Here is a 16459-nt window from a genome sequence, read left to right as displayed (position 1 = left end):
GAAAGAGAATAACTGTTTTGGTTGAGGTGAAATTTGACATACCATAAAACTTACCATGTTAAGCATTTTAAAGTGTATAGTGCAGTGGCTTTTGTGCAACCATCATGATTAGCTAATTCCAGAACAGTTCATCCTCCTTCCCCCCAACCCTACCCCCCCAAAAAAACACCAACCTGTACCCATTTTTAAGTAGTCACTCCCATTTTTTGTATATCTTAAAAAGTAGAACTTGGAGAAGAGAATACCAAGGTGTTCTGAGACAGCCATGCCCCGTGGACTGACGGGGATGTTCTATAAAGACAGCCTCTTAGAGGGAGCAGCTTAGGGGTTTCCCAGGTGGGTGGCTGTACCCCCGGCCGTCCGGGCTTTGTGTGCTCGGCCTTAAAGAGGAGAGTTACAGAGTCGGGTGAGGTGCTGGGCCACGGGAGTCACTTGACTGCTTCGACTTTCGGAGTTGCAGGTGGTGAAGGAGATGGACAACGAGAAGAGTATCCGGCTGCTGCAGTTTGTTACAGGGACCTGCCGCCTGCCTGTCGGGGGATTTGCCGAACTCATTGGTGCGTCTCCCCTTGCCCTGCTGGCACCCCTGGGTGGGGGTGAGGATGGCTCAGGGAGGGTAGAACCTAGTGACTTCCTGGAAGCAAGTCCGTGGGAGGGGCAAGAGCTGTGGCCTCTGCCTCCCGGGCTGAGGCATCTGTGGGCGGAGCCAGAGGGTCCTGTCTTAGGGAGGGACGGCCCTGTTATAGGAGATGTGTTTCTTTGGATAACAGGTAGCAACGGACCACAGAAGTTTTGCATCGACAAGGTTGGCAAGGAAACCTGGCTGCCCCGAAGCCATACCTGGTGAGCCTGCTGGTTCTACTGGGATGTGGCTGGAACCTCACAGACCCTATGCGCCCCTGAGGGCAGCCCAATAGACAGAGCAAACTTTGGGGCCTTGAGTCCAGCAACGTTTGCATGTCTGTGGCTGTCGGATTGGAGGGAGGGGCTGTGATATGCCAGCCGCCTTTGTCTGGGCCTCTGATCTTTCAGGAGTTGTGGCAGCAGACATACCCCCTGGCCGTCATATTGGGTATTAGATATCGAAGCACTTACATTCCAGCAGGCAAAGAGCTGCTGCCCCAAGTGCCCTCTTGCCTACTCCCCATTTCCCCAGCTGCCTGGTCTCTCTCCTAACCCCTCTGTGGTCCAAGAACCTGAAGCATTAAGGCCCCAAGAGCAGGGTCCTTGACATCCCTGTTTCCGCATCTCACCAGCTGGTGGGGGTGGTGGTAGAGCCACAGTTGCCTCAACGCTCTTGACCCTCCTCGGCCAGCAGCCCTGAGCTTCCTGTGCTGACGTTTCCACCCCTTTCTCAACAGTTTCAACCGTCTGGATCTCCCACCATACAAGAGCTATGAACAACTGAAGGAGAAGCTGCTGTACGCCATTGAGGAGACGGAGGGCTTTGGACAGGAGTAACTGAGGCTGCCCCCTCCCCTGCGCCCTGCACACATGTAGTCACGAGTCCTCCCTGCCTGAGAGGCTGCCGGCCGCAGCCCCGGGAGGCCCCGCAGATGGTGGCCCTGCGCGGGACCACACTGTCATCGGGCTGGTGGCAGCAGAGCCTGACCTCAAGAGGCCTTGCCCACCCCTCCCTCCTTCCCGCTGGTGGCAGTCTGGAATAAAGCCCCTTAGTCACCTTAGCCCAACACCTGTTGCAGCCTGGAGGGCTGACCCTCTGCGAAGCTCACTGAGCCTCCTTCTCCCCTTCGGCCAGCCCTAGGTGTGCGTGAGTGTGCAAGCCGGGGCGCCCGTGCCGAAGGGCTGCAGCACAAGCTGAGGGCCTCATGGGCTAGTTAGGTGAGAAGGAGGCTGGCCCCTCGGGGTCCCTGTCAGGGTCTTTGCCAGTAAAAGAGGTTCTGTTTTAAATAGAACTTTTCTAATGATGTGTACAAAACGAAGGTCTGAGAGTGAGGAGCTCTTCCCACAATTCCCCAGAGCTCTGGATGGAGGCTGCCTTGCTTCCTTCCCCGCAGGCTTAGCCATGGAGGCCGAGCAGCAAGGCAGGCCCGTCTCCACTCAGGGCTGGCCAGTTTCCTCCTCCCAGCTAGCCGAGGCTTGTGCCAGCTGCGTGGATGTTGCTGGGATGGAAACAGCAAACTCGGACTTTCTTTCCCTTTCCCTGAACTTGAAGCATTTTGTGTGTAGGGTTGCTTCGTGTTTGTTGCTGGTGTGCTGCTGTCACTCTCTGCCAGGGAGCTGGTGCACAAGTGTTGCTGGGACCTTGAGGGACCCAGCACCGTGGGTCCAAGGATTTCCCAGACAGCTGCTCCTCTTAGGAACCAGCTTAGCAGTTCTGTGAGCTCAGGCAGCTCGACCTCACAGCGGCCTCTCCCCGAGCCTTGACAGAGAGGGAAGGGGTGGTGCCCCGAGTGCCACCAACCTCGCCGCCTTTGATAGAGAAAAACGCCCTTTGCCAGATGTAGTCACCCAGGCTGTGGGCCTCCAGGTGGGTCGCTTCGTCCCCTGTTGAGAATGAAGGGCATCCCCGCCAGCCAAGAGCCTCGAAGTGAGGCTTTGTCTGCACACAGGAGACGATGCTCTTGGAAGCGGCTGAAGGGCCTGAGCTGCTGCACACTTCTGACTTGATTTCTGGAGCCCCACTGGGCTCCGTCTTGGGCATTCTGGGTATTGATACCTTCAAGGACACGCTCCTCCGGGATGCTGGAGCCGTGATGGTCATGAACTTCCCGATCCAGCCCCTGGGTTCTAGCGCCGAGCACCAGCTGCAGACTAGCTCTAGCTTCCTGGGACCCCAGGCAGGCCCCCAGACCGGCCAGGGCCTTCAGAGGATAGTTTCATCTCCCCAGATCCGTGTCCCTTCCCCTGGCCCTGCAGGGACAGCCGTGTCTGCTGTGCTGGCTGTACTGGTTTGAATGGCTCCTGGAGTCACTTGCTGTGCTTCCCGCAGCGACTCGCCACGTCAAGGCGGGATGCGAGCTGCCGTGCGGAGTTTGGAAGCCTCAGGCTCCTGTGTATTCAGAGTGTGTTCATGTGCATGTGTGTGTACATACATGTGTGTACATATAACATGGGTCTACAGAATATCATTTGGTAGCTCTGGGTTGGCCGTCTGATTGTTTTGTAATGCCCAGCGCCTTGCCTCGGAATTGCCAGTTTCTTGTGCAATAAACAGTCAGCAGCTGTGGGTGGTGTTGGCGTGTTGTCTCCAAAATCACGGTCTCAGATGAGAGGCCTCTGGGCCCCACAGACCCTCCAGGTCCGGACGGGGCAGCAGTTCCATGACCTAGCTGGTTTTGAGAAACGTGTGTCATTAACCAAGACAGCCACACTCCTGGTGGGTGGCTGAGTCCTGGTCCAGGGGTCACTGGCTTCAGCCCTCGGTCAGTTGCTTCACGGCACCCTTTCGGCATCCTCGGCCTCCCCCCGACAGGCCTGGGTTTCTCTGAGCAGTTGTGGTGGGGTCAGCACACCCACCAGGTGAGGCTGCAGGTTGGACAGGCTTTGGAAACCTGGGGATAGCGTTCTGGGCAGTTACTTATTCCAGAAACATTTCTTGGTGTTTCTTCAGTTTCATGATGATAGCGGGAGTCCCTGATCTTCACTTCCTGGTCATACAAGGGCCTGCCACCTACTTTTTTGAGTATTTAAGAGTTCAGATGGGACTGATTCCAGGCTGATGGGTCTCTGCATTCAACACAGAGATGACTGTCGTGGGTGGAGCCTGGCCCTGATGGTGCTGCTTCTCAAGGGAGGCAGAGATGGTCGGACGGGCTCCTTCCTGGAGTCATCAGCTGAATTCACTGCCCTCCCACCCATCTCCGACAGGGCAGTACTAGACTTTGAGAAAAATATTGACAAAAGCCCACATGTTATACAGACGAAATTGTTCTCCTCACTCTTATCCCCAGAGGTAACTGCTGTTCTGTTTGCGGTGGTCCTTCTAGACTATTTTATGTGCATATGCCAATCATAGATATATATCGTTGTCAAATAGACTGAAATTGAGCTCTTATATGTTGAACAACTCGCTTGCCTCATGCAATGAGCTGTCAGGGACACCTTTTCACGCCCGTCCACATATCTCTAAGTGATTCTTCGCTGCGTGATATTCCGCATTACGGTGTTTCTGTAAAACCCCGTCTGTCCCAACAGACATTGCGGTTGTGCCCAAGCTTCTGTGAGTGCCCTTGGGCAGGTCTTGTGCACTGAGGCTGCTCTTCCTGGAGGGGGCAGTGGTCCTGGAAGTTGGACTGTTCATGATATGCCTTCATTTTTACTTAAAAACTTATTAAAGTTTTAAAATGTAAAGATAGGAAAGGCCTACAGTGAAAGAAAGCCTATCTCCCCCGTCCCTCCCCTACACACACACTTTTATTCTGTTGTTACTCAGCCACTCAGATCACCTTCTAGAGGCAACCATTGCTGCTGGTTTCTTCTGGGCCCTTCCAGACATACTTGTAAAATCCCAGCAGATTCTACCCAGTTGTCCTTCAAAAAGGTCGTGTTTTGCCCTAGCCGGTTTGGCTCAGTGGATGGAGCGTCGGCCTGCGGACTGAAAGGTCCCAGGTTCAATTCCCATCAAGGGCATGTACCTTGGTTGTGGGCACATCCCCAGTGGGGGGTGTGCAGGAGGCAGCTGATCGATTTTTTCTCATCGATATTTCTAACTCTCTATTTCTCTCCCTTCCTCTCTGTAAAAAATAAATAATAATAATAATTAAAAAGGTCGTGTTTAACCAGCCTCAGCAATGGCCGGACCCCTGTCACCCCACTGGGTGAACAGAATCCCCATCTGTCCTCCCAGTTCTCTGCTCCCTTTTCCATCTTCTAACTCTGGGCATCTGTCCTTTCACACGATCAGTGTTTTGGGTTTTTGTTTGTTTGTTTGTTTTTAACATTTACTGTGGAGCCATAATGAAATCTGCATTTTTTTGAAGGCTTATTGGAAAAGCAACAAGAACATTTATAGTACTGTGATTATATAAACACTGTCTACCCCAGAACTGATTAGTATCAAGTCGGACAACTATTTCTTTCTCATAAGCTTTCAACCCAGAGGTTCGAATGACCTTTTGCTTTTATTACGTCCTCAATTTTTTTCTGACTCTGAAGTATTTCAAGTGAAACTAGTTGGCAGGGAGTTCCCCTACCCCTATACACTGGAGTAAGTTCCTGATGTAATCAGCCAAAATGAAGAGCAGTTATGTCTCCTTTGCCACCCAAGGTCCCTAATGGGTCTCCCAGGTACCAGTGAAACTTTACATAAGGTGGGGTCTCCCTGGGTCTGGAAAGCTCAGTTCTAGCTTCCCTACTGCCCTTCAATATTAGGGCCCTTCACTCTTCTAGAAAAACTCACCCCATTGCTCCATGTGCTTCCATTTCGCAGTGGTTCTCAACCTTCTGGCCCTTTAAATACAGTTCCTCATATTGTGACCCAACCATAAAATTATTTTCGTTGCTACTTCATAACTGTAATGTTGCTACCGTTATGAATCGTAATGTAAATATCTGATATGCAGGATGGTCTTAGGCGACCCCTGTGAAAGGGTCGTTCGACCCCCAAAGGGGTCGCGACCCACAGGTTGAGAACCGCTGATTTAGAGGAATGCTTACAAATAAGCTCTCCTGGTTCCTGAGCCAAAGTCAGCATCAACAAGGCCCCAACCTCATCCTGGGGAAGAAAATTGAGCCAGCGCCCAAAGTTATTTCCTTAGCTCATTTCCCTACGGCCTACCTCTTTTTATTTCAATTATTCTTTCCTCAGTCTACCTCTTGAATCCCGTTGCCCCCAGCCGAGCTCACTTTCCTGTAGTCCGTGCTGCACGAATCGGGCACCACTCAGCTGACTCAGGTCGGAGTATGTGACTTTTCATTGGCCATTTTCTATTATTTGTAGCCTCTGAACATCAACACGGACTTAGGGCCTAACTCCAAATCAGCTGGTCCCAGCGGCATTCATCTTTGTTTTCTTTGTGATGCTTGTTACAATTTTGACCCCTTCCATTCGATTCTGTTTGTTACCCCCGGATATATCTGATGGTCTACAGGATATCCTAATCCCAACGGAAGTTCCAGTGCCCCCATCACAGCATCAACTCCTCCCCTAGGAGCCCTATCTCTTTTTGGGATAAAATAGTATTAGAAACCAAGATCGGTTCCATCAAGACGGCACCGTGATTTCATGATTCGGTCAACCTCTCTGCTCCAAACACACAATAAAGACACACAAAATATAAAAAGGAAAGCAAAAAGGCTGGTTTTAAATCAGGATAAATAATTCCATGGGTCAGAAACAGAACAAAATGCAAAACATTGAGCAAGACTGAAGCTGAGGCTGGGAGTTCAGCTGCTGTGGGGTCAGCCGTTCCATGTTCCCGCATAGACGGGCACGGGCACCAGCCCACGGCTCCCTCCCGTCTCCTGGAAGCAGGCCAACCGGCAAACAAAACCAAACTGTTCCTGCTGCTCACCTGGTTGTGGCTTTGAGAAGCATGGAGACTTGAGGCAGAAACTCAAGCCAACCCGCCCCAGAGGTTCTGGCCTGGATCTGTGCTTGTCCTAGGTCACCCCAGGCCAGGCTCCCACCTGCCACTCACCCGTCAGGCTCTAGAATGGATGCCCATCAGGACAGGAGGAGGCAGCTGCAAAACACTAGGCAGATGGAGAAGGAGAGAAAGAACAATGCCTCCCTCAAAATGTTTGTCTCCATATTTCAGAGAAAGATACCCACGGATCTCTTGCCTGCTGGTGTTTGCCGTAAGGGGGTTAGGTAGCAATTGGCCTCTTCACCGGGGCTCTCAATGTCACTGTTCAGGGGTCTTTTCTCTGGAGTGACCAGTTTTTCCAGAGGTGGATCCTCTGCTCCCGCCCGAGGGGAAGGCCCTACCTGAGACAGGTACACCTGCCTGTAGGCCTCCTGGGAATAAGCAGCAGGAGGGGGCCGAGGTGCTCGGATCCCCAGCCACTGAACTGGCCTTTTCTCTCTGCTTTCAGCCCTTCCCTTCTGCTCTGACTTGGGTCCCCACGCCTACAGCTCCCTTGACCTCTGTGCCCTGAAGCTGGGAGAGGGGAGGCGGCCAGGCTATGAGGGGCTTGGGAGGGACCTGGGTGTCCAAACCTTTTGTATGGACACTTCACGACCCCAGTTTTCAGGTCTCCTCCTGCCGGAGTCTCTCTGGGGACTTGCTCATTTCTGTTTGGTCAGTTACACTCCTCCACCTGCTTCCCACCTTTGGAAACTTTGTCGTGTCCTGGTTGATCACTGAGTCCTGGAGATGGTTAATCTACCATCCCAGTTAACTCCTGCGTTGACAGGTCTGCATGGGGGCAGAGGAGGGGCAGCTTGTAGCGGGCAGTCTGCGCACAGAGGTCCCAAAGGGGGCTTGACTTCACTCCGTCACATTGATTTTCAGCTAGTCTGCTAGCTGTAAACCCCATGTGTTGACCCCATGACACTAACTCTGGCCTCCCGTAAACCTGAGCTTGTCCCAGGTCCTGCAGGCCTCACCAGAACCCTCCTTGATGACCCTCCTTCCAGTGAATTCTTGGCCGTGGCTCCTGCTACTGTCCATTTCTCCCCACCCTCCTCTTTCCAGAATGTGTTGAAGTCCCTCATCCACCCCTCAGACACTACCTCTCAAATGAGCCAAATGGCCCCGGGCAAACTGGGATTTTTTTTTACATTTAGGGACTATCATTTTAATGGGGTCTTGGGAGGGAGAAAAAATAAATTCTACATGTAAGAATTGAATTTCAGCCATTCTGCCATGATTAAGCCCCTTGCTCCTCACCCCTCTAAGACTGGGCTTCTCACTCAAGGTTTGCTTTGCTTTGTTTTGCTATCTCCAAAGCCAATGGTGCCAGTAGATAGTCCTGTTTATAAGTAAGAGGGATGTTTTACTTCTGCGTTTTCTACTAACATTGTTTTTATTCTAAGAAATTAATTAGGCACTGAGATTAAAAAAGAAAACACTGCAGCCTCTTATGGTGAGTTACCCTGGTGAATTCTTGTTCCTGTCTGTGAGAGGCAGACTTCTCCTGCCCCCCTCCCCAGGACCCCCTCATGGTAGTCACACCCTCCCGGTGTAACCCCCTCCCCTTGAGTGGGGCTGGGCTAGCGATTTGCTTCCAACCATGGAATGTGGCAAAGGTGATGGGCTGTCACTTCTGTGATTAAATTACAAAGCCTTGCGATCTACTACTTGCTCGCTAACCACTGCCTTCTCACTTGTGCGTTTTGATGAAGCAAGCTGCCCTGTTAGAGGGGCCCATGTGGCAAGGGACTGAGGGCAGCATCCTGTCAACAGCCAGTGAGCAACTGAGGCCCTCAGTCCAGCAGCCCTATGAGGAATCGAGTCCTGCCAACCACCACCTGCGCTTGGAACAGCTGACACCTTGATTGCCACCTGTGGACATCCCTGAGGGGAGGAGGCAGTGAGGCGGTGCGGGGCTCCTGACCTACCCAAACTGTGAGGTAATACTGTGTGTTAAGCTGCCGAAGTTTATGGTGATTTGTTACGCAGCAATAGATAGCTAATACACTATCCTAGATCAGATTAGATGTCCGTGGACTAGCATCTCTTCCACGCTCTGAGTTCTGAATGTGGTCATGATTTTTAATGAACGAAAGGGCCACAGCATGAAGATTATCTATAGATCAAAACATCATTCTAACCAGGAATATAGGCAGAAAAGTACTAGTATCACTCTTGTTTCTTTTCTTGGGGAAAGAAAATTTGGGAAGTGGGAGGAATTTCAGTCCTTGCCCCTCAGCCCACAGCCTGACATCATTTGCTTGGCTCCACTAATGGTCTCGGAGGCCTTGGGTCTGGCCCAGCCTGGGACTGGCACTCTGCCTTGAGATGTCATTAGTACTTAACTGGGCCTCCAGCCAAACCCAGTTGGCAAGAGTCCTGTCCAGTCTCTCAAGGACAATTTTGGGTCCGTTTCCTTAATTACAGGGTGAGCAGCAGAGTAGGTGGTGCCATTACAGCAGTAAATTAGCTCGAAGGACAGCCTTTGCAGCTCCAGGACTCTGGCTGAGGTTGGCTCAAGGGGCACAGTTCCCGTCTCAATAGCAGCCTCCCTCAGGAGCATCTGGGCTCTGGTGGGCCCTGGGTTTGGAAGCATTATTTCTTCCATTTCATCCTTCGACTTTTGGATTTTATAGTCATGTTGTTTGGCAACTCCTTGTCATTGGTTCCCCTTGGTAAAAATAGGGGGCATATGGGGTAGGGATAGCTTATGCTTCACACTTTGACTCATCCCATCCCTTCTGTCCAACAGGGGTACCCACCCAGGGGGATCAGTTGTCTGCCACTGGGTAATGGAAGCCCCTGGATAATTATTTTTTCTAGCTTTGTTGAGATATAATTGACATATATTGTTGTGTAAGTTTAAGGTGTACAACATGAAAATTTGATACATGTGTAATATTGAGAAATGATTGCTACAATAGTATTAGTTAACACATCATCACCTCACAAAATTGCCATCTTATTGTTGCTGAGAACATTGAAGGCTGTGTTGTGGTGAGAACACGTACGAACTACTCCCCCAGCAACTTTCAAGTATATGATACAGCATTGTTAACTGTAGTCACCATGCTGTACCCTGGATAAATATGACAAGAAGACTGTGGGAAAGTAGAATAGGGTGAATGCATCTACTTTATTTTATTTTAGTTTAGTTTAGTTCAGAATGTGGTTAAATGAGTCAGGCCACAGTTCTCTATTTTTGCTGTTAAATGAGAATGTAAATATTAATTCTTACATTTTTAGAACATCCTTTTTTTGTCTTTCCAATTTCACTTTTATTCTTTTTTTTTTCCATTTAAGCATGCTTCAATGTATTTATAATGAATGAGAGTACAAATAAACCTCCCAGAACATTCCTGGGACTACAGAATTATATTAGTAATGCTCTTAATGTATTTGACATAGGGTCTGATAATTCCATTAAGGGACCCCTAGTTCCTCTGATACTCACACAGGGATTAGAAGTAAGTGAATTGGGGAAACATCCCTAAAACTAGGATTTTTTAAAAAATATATTTTTATTGATTCCAGAGAGGAAGAGAGAGAGGGGGGGTGGCGGGGGGGAGAGGGAGAGAGAAACATCAATGACGAGAGAGAATCATTGATTGGCTGCCTCCTGCATGCCCCATACTGGGAACCGAGCCCACAACCCGGGCATGTGCCCTGACCGGAAATCGCACCATGACCTCCTGGGTTCATAGGTCAATGTTCAACCACTAAGCCATGCCGGCCGGGCTAGGATTAGTTATTTTTAAATTCAATGGTAGAATCATGGTACAATTCACAGTTCCTTTTCTTCAGGAATGTTCAATCTTTTTTGAGAAGAAATTTATGTATTCATGATAAATTAGAAAACAATTTGGAAGCAACCCATAAAATTTATAGAGAGCTTCAGCCGGTATGTATCATTCTTTTTTTGAAAATTTTAAATTAAATTTATTGTGGAAACATTGGTTAATAAGATTATTTAGGATTCAAGTGTACATTTATATGATACATGATCTGAATATTTGCATTGTGTGCCCACCACTCAAAGTCATATCATCTTGTTACCATATAATTTCTTTTGCATGTGGCTTTCCAATTTTCCTAGCTCCATTTATTAAAAAGGCTTTCTTTTTTCTATTGTGTGTTTTTGACTTCTTTGTCAAAAATTATTTGCTCATATACATATGCTTTTATTTTTGGGCTCTCAATTCTGTTTCATTGTTCTCTGTGTCTGTTTTTCTGCCAATCCCATGCCGTATTGGTTATCATTGCTCTGTGGTATAATTTGAAGTCAGGTAGTGTGATACCTTCAGCATGTTCTTTTTTCTCAGGATTGCTTTGGCTATTTGGGGTCTTTAGTGGTTCAATGCAAATCTGATGATTTTTTGTTCTATTTCTTTAAAAAATGACATTGGAATTTTGATGGTGATTGCATTAGATCTGTGTATTATTTGAGTGATATAGAATTTTAACTGTCAATTCTTGCAATCCATGAACACGGAATGTCTTTCTCCTTCATTGCGTCTTTTTCAGCCTCTTTTAATAATGCTTCACATCCTTTCTGAAGTTTATTCCTAGGTATTTTATTCTTTTTGTTGCAATTGCAAAAGGAATTTTTTTCATTTTTCTCTCTCTGAAATTTCATTTAGTATATGGGAATGCAGTGGATTTTTTTACATTAATTTTTTTTTTTAAAAAAATTCTTTATTGTTGAAAGTATTACATAGGTACTCCCCTCCCCCCCATTAACCTCTCCAGCCCTCCCCCATGCTCTTTTCTAGCATGCAGTTTTCATGCATATGTGTCTATTACACTCCACAAAATGTCTTCCTTCTCTGCAGCTTAGCACCCATGTGCAACCTCTGCTCCCCCCTGGCCCTCACCACCCCATTGTCCGTGTCCATAGGTCATGCATATATGCATACAAGCTCATTGGTTGCTCTCTTCCCACCCACCCTCCCCTGCCTTCCCTCTGAGGTTCAACAGTCTGTTCATGCTTCTATGATTCTGGGTCTATTTTTGATCATCAGTTTATTTTGTTCATTAGATTACACATATGAGTGAGATCACGTGATACTTGTCTTTCTCTGGCTGGCTTATTTTGCTCAGCATAATACTCTCCAGGTCCTTCCATGCTGTGGCAAATGGGAAGAGTTCTTCCTTTTTTATTGCCATATAGTATCCATTGTTAAATGTACCATAGTTTTTTTATCCACTCATCTGCTGATGGACACGTGTAGATTGATTTTTATATCCTGAAACTTTTAGGAAAGGATGAGATCTAATGGAAAATATGTATGTAAATGAAAACACATGCACATACAAAATAATGCTGCATATTCTGCCAGGATCAATCCATATCTAAGAACAATGATTAAACCCACTTAAGGGTCTACCAATTGTGTAAATATGTGTGTGAGGAGGTTACAATGGTAGTGGAAATCAGGGTAAAGGTAAAAACAATAACAAGAGAGGGGCTCTAAAAGTGATGCTGCTGCTAGTGAGTCATGAAATGAGGTTCAAGCAACTCTCTCCATCTGAGGTTCATCTTCCAACTTAGTGTCTCTGGTGTGAGAATAGAATATGAAGGAGAGGGCAGGTGAGAAGGTAAGCAAGAATTGCAGGTAGGAAATCCTTGCAACAGAACAGAAGAGATATATGGATGCTTGAACGTAGGTGGGGCAGTGGGAATGCAGAGATGGTCCACATGGTAGGACAAAGAGGTGGCTGAAGGCAGAGGCTGAAGGTGAGCCTGTGACCAGTATGACTCCTAAGGTGAGTGGGTAGGATATGGAATAAAGAGGAGGAACAGGTATGGGAATTAGAGTTATCAACTAGATCGTGGATTTTAAAAAATGTCCGTGGATAGGTTGAGTAAGATGAAGGTTCAAAGGAAAATGTGAGGGGGGTGGGGGAGGACAAGAGGATCCAAGAGAAGCAGGGATGAGTGCCAAGACAGAAGCCTTTCAGAGGTCAAGTCAGGCAAGGTTAGGGCTGAGAAGGGTCAACTGGAAGCCACTGGTGACTTTGATGAGCGCTGTTAGTGGAGTGATGGGGGGTGGGGGTGGGGAGCCAGAATGCATAAGATTAAAGAAATGTCTGAAAGATAAAGAAGAGAAGGCAGCAAACACGGGTGGCTATTTGATGAAATTAACGGGGGAAAGGACAGAAAAAGAGCTACAGTGGAGGATGGAGAATGCGGGGCTGTGAGATGGGAGAGAACCGAGTCTTCATATGCTGAGAGGTCAGAGATGGGGATGAAGCCAGGCTGAAAATGAGGAAAGAGATACTACGTAGATGAACTATAGCTCCTAGTTGGTTATTTTGGTTAAAAGATGAACTAAATTATGTTATTATTGCTCAGACGTTAGCTGTAGCATAGAGCTGGCGGTCACACGTGGGTGTTAAGCTGCAGAGAAGGAAGACATTTTGTGGAGTGTAATAGACATGTATGCATGGAAAGAGATCTTGAGCTGGGAAGGACTTCTTGAATATGATCTACAAAGTGGTAACCGTAAGGCAAAGGATTGATAGATTTGTCTGCGTCAAAATAAAGATTCTCTAACTTTCATGTGTGCAGGAGGGCATCTTAAAAACACAGATTCCCAGAGATTGTAATGCAGTAATTTACACGGACATAAATTAAATCTAAGAAGGTAACACTAAACATGCGTCATGTCCTAATTGTTTTACCACATTTTACTATTATGTGTGTTCCTGAGGTCTTTTTATCTATTGTATCCATATTTAGGTAATACTGTGCAGTGCTGTGCATCTCTTCCCAACTCACGTTGGTGTATTGAAATCAGCCCTGGTGATTTACACCAGGGAAATTGGCAAAGGCTACAAATTAACCCTTTCCCCTCTTTTTTTTTTTTTTTTTTTTCGAGAAGTGAGTGTTACTAGCACACCACTGAAAACTGTCTTTAAAGAGATCAGTAGTGGTATCAGCAGTGAGGAAAATTAAAGCATGAGTTATTGAAGGGCAGAGAAAACCTTGTATATAATTGTCCAAACAGTAGGGTGGGGTGTGGCAACTTCACCCAATCTTTTCGCACCCATGCAACGCTCCAGCTTCCTTTAAAATCTTGCCTGGATGACTGCAGCCAAAAGCAGAAGTGACAGGAAGCAACTTAGGGGGGAGAATTCCCAATTCTTTGTTGAACTGGCAATCAAATGTTTCTCTTGCCAAGAGATGAGATTATGGTGCCATCTAGTGTTGAAGAACAGATTGGCTCGAGAGAGGAATGCTTACAGATTTCTCTTGATTTAGGCCCTGGAAACATTGTAACTGCCATCTTTTTTCTCCCTTTCTCTTCTTCTATTTTCTTTCTTCACGTCTATTTCCCTTTCTGAGTGCCTTTCTCTTTCCACCTACTCCCTAACAAGAGAAGCCATTGATTTTTTTGAAAGATCTCAACTCTGTTTAGCTTTTAGGCAAATATAGATACTATTGGCATAGCAATATGCAAATCAGTGCTTGCCTGTATTATGTATTATTTGGAGTGTATTTGTTTAGGGAAATTGTAGAAATCATCTCTTATGGGTCACATAAATCAAATGTTCTCTGCTTTCCCACCACGACCCATCTCCTTCCCATTTCTTGGGACAGGGGCAGAGGAAGTAGTGGTGTTAGTGTGTTATAGTGTCACAAACAACCCTAATTCATTTGCAAGTCTTATTTCTCATTTTCTTAGGAAAATGGTAGACTACAAGGCTTGTTCATAACTTCCCAATGAATAGGATATTTCATTATTTTATGAGGACCTATGTTGTCATTTATTTAAAGTAATTGTATATGGTTGAGTTCTCACAGCTGGAGGGTCCTCTAGAAATGGGAGTGAGATCCTGGGGTTGCTAATTCCTGCTGGGAAGGTTTACTTTGCCTCTGGCACACTGGAGAAGTAATATGGTAGCCTCTGAGTAAGATTACTTCCCTTTGTCCCTTTAGTGATTAATGGTCCGAACAAAATTAAATAACATTTAACAATAATTAGTTGGCCTAAAGCTGTTGTTTCATTATGATAGTTTCTATTTTTACATTAAGAACTAACCTGTAAGTTCAGGGAGATTTTGGATGTTAGTTATCAAACAAAACCAGTAAGGAATAAATATCATTGTCTCTGTAACATGTGTAGCAGGAGTAACAAGTCATTCTGAAGTCTTTGGCAGTGGAAGCGAACGTAAAATATGAGGTCCAGACTCAGGATCAGACTTCTTCCAGGATTGTTTCCAAAACAGAAGTAGTGGAGAAATCTCATCTTGAGTTGGCCAGACTATACAAATGCAAAGTTTCATTTTAAGTCAGGGCCATGGGTTTTACAGTCAAGTCAGCTATTTGTCTACGCAAGATTCCCACCAGTAGCCTTATGATGCTCACCCTTAGAGAGGATGGCAGTTTTTCCTTAGATAGTGAGCCTAAATGACTCCAGAGGCTATAAACTGTTTTCTTTTTTCTTTTTTTTTAAAATATATTTTATTGATTTTTTACAGAGAGGAAGGGAGAGAGATAGAGAGTTAGAAACATCGACGAGAGAGAAACATCGATCAGCTGCCCTCTGCACATCTCCCACCGGGGATGTGCCTGCAACCGAGGTACATGCCCTTGACCGGAATCAAACCTGGGACCCTTCAGTCCGCAGGCCGAGGCTCCATCCACTGAGCCAAACCGGCCTCGGCTGTTTTCATTAGAAGTAGGAACTGAGGGTCCTGTTAGGAAGGTAAAGTCAATTTTATCCATATGTGGGTCAAACTATTCGATATAACAAAGCCTGAGTACAGTATTCCCATGTTCTTAGATGCTCAATAAACATTCCAATTTATCAAGTGGTGGAAAACTTAAAATGCCTGTGGTATTAAGACTCTATAAAGCTTTTCAAATCCAAATTGTACTCCCAAAGGCAGACCTGACTCCTGTGTGGTCTGATTGCCACCTGACCCTTACATAAAGGACCCGCCTGCCTAAAGCCTCAGAACCATTGCATCCTGGCTCTTCCCTCTTCATTCCCTGGAGAGTTAGTGTTCCATGTTTCCTTTCTCACATCAGTCTGTTGTAAACATGGAAACTAAATTACAAAAGCTTCAACACTCCTGTTACTTTAAATATATCTGAAGCTTTGAACTTTGTATTTAAAATTTGTTACATGCAAAACCATCTGATCTTTGCTGTAATAGGAAGACTTGGTTGCCGGTAATCCTTCCTTTACCACCCCTTTTTATCCCAGAATCTTATAATGAACTTTGAAGTGAACCCTCGTGGGCATGCTTCTATTTATGTAAAATAAAAGCTCAGTCAGTCATACATCATATTATTGACCCTCAAGTTTCCACTAATTAGTTCATTGGCAGATCTGTGTAAGAGAGATTGATACTTTTGGTAACTTTGAAGCATAACGCTGTGAAGTGGTTTCTGAGATTGACTTGACTCAGTTGTAGTGCTAATTCGTTGTGTTCTTAAATCTTTGGATTGGTACGTGAGAGAACAAGGAGGTCCTAACTGCTCAAGAAAGAAAATTAATATCCAAGCGACTACTGTATGTCAAATGACCAAGAACCTTATTTAATCTGTTCCTAGAGGAGCCCTGAGCACTTATTTTGGGGGAACTTCATTCCATCCTCAGTAACATCCCCATTAGCCTGTGGCCTGATGTACTTAGACCCACTGCAGAAGTAACCGAGTGTCCCTTAGGAAAAACTGCTCTAGGGACTTCGCAGAGGTGAGGCACAAACGGGGACCTAGGTCCTCTAGGCAGAGTTAAGAACTCACCTAGCTATAGCAGACTGTTTTTGAAAGGAATGAGATTCTTTTTCATAAAAGATTCCAAGTCTAAAATACTTCTTTAAGGCAGTTTCAATTAAAGATTGTTTTGGCTGCTTCTGAATATAATAGATTGCCACTCCCAGAGTCAAAAACGACTAGAACACAAGAC

The 16459-nt window shown here is 46.4% G+C and overlaps 1 protein-coding gene across 3 annotated transcripts in view; it reads left to right on the top strand.

The window, feature by feature from the left end:
* WWP2 (WW domain containing E3 ubiquitin protein ligase 2) overlaps positions 1 to 3188 on the top strand; it is a 119167-nt gene extending 115979 nt beyond the window's left edge. For all 3 annotated transcript variants that reach the window (XM_036346081.1, XM_036346080.1, XM_036346082.1), the window contains 3 exons: positions 461 to 557; positions 771 to 843; positions 1362 to 3188. In XM_036346081.1, the coding sequence (XP_036201974.1) occupies positions 461 to 557; positions 771 to 843; positions 1362 to 1461 (270 nt within the window). In that variant the 3' untranslated portion in view covers positions 1462 to 3188. The remainder of the gene's footprint in view (positions 1 to 460; positions 558 to 770; positions 844 to 1361) is intronic.
* The last annotated feature ends 13271 nt before the right edge of the window (positions 3189 to 16459 follow it).

The sequence above is a fragment of the Myotis myotis genome, unplaced genomic scaffold (genome assembly GCF_014108235.1).
Source record: "Myotis myotis isolate mMyoMyo1 unplaced genomic scaffold, mMyoMyo1.p scaffold_m19_p_19, whole genome shotgun sequence".
Classification (NCBI taxonomy): Eukaryota; Metazoa; Chordata; class Mammalia; order Chiroptera; family Vespertilionidae; genus Myotis; species Myotis myotis.
The sequence above is the reverse complement of the archived record's forward strand: the minus strand, read 5'-3'. Positions and strand labels throughout refer to the sequence as shown.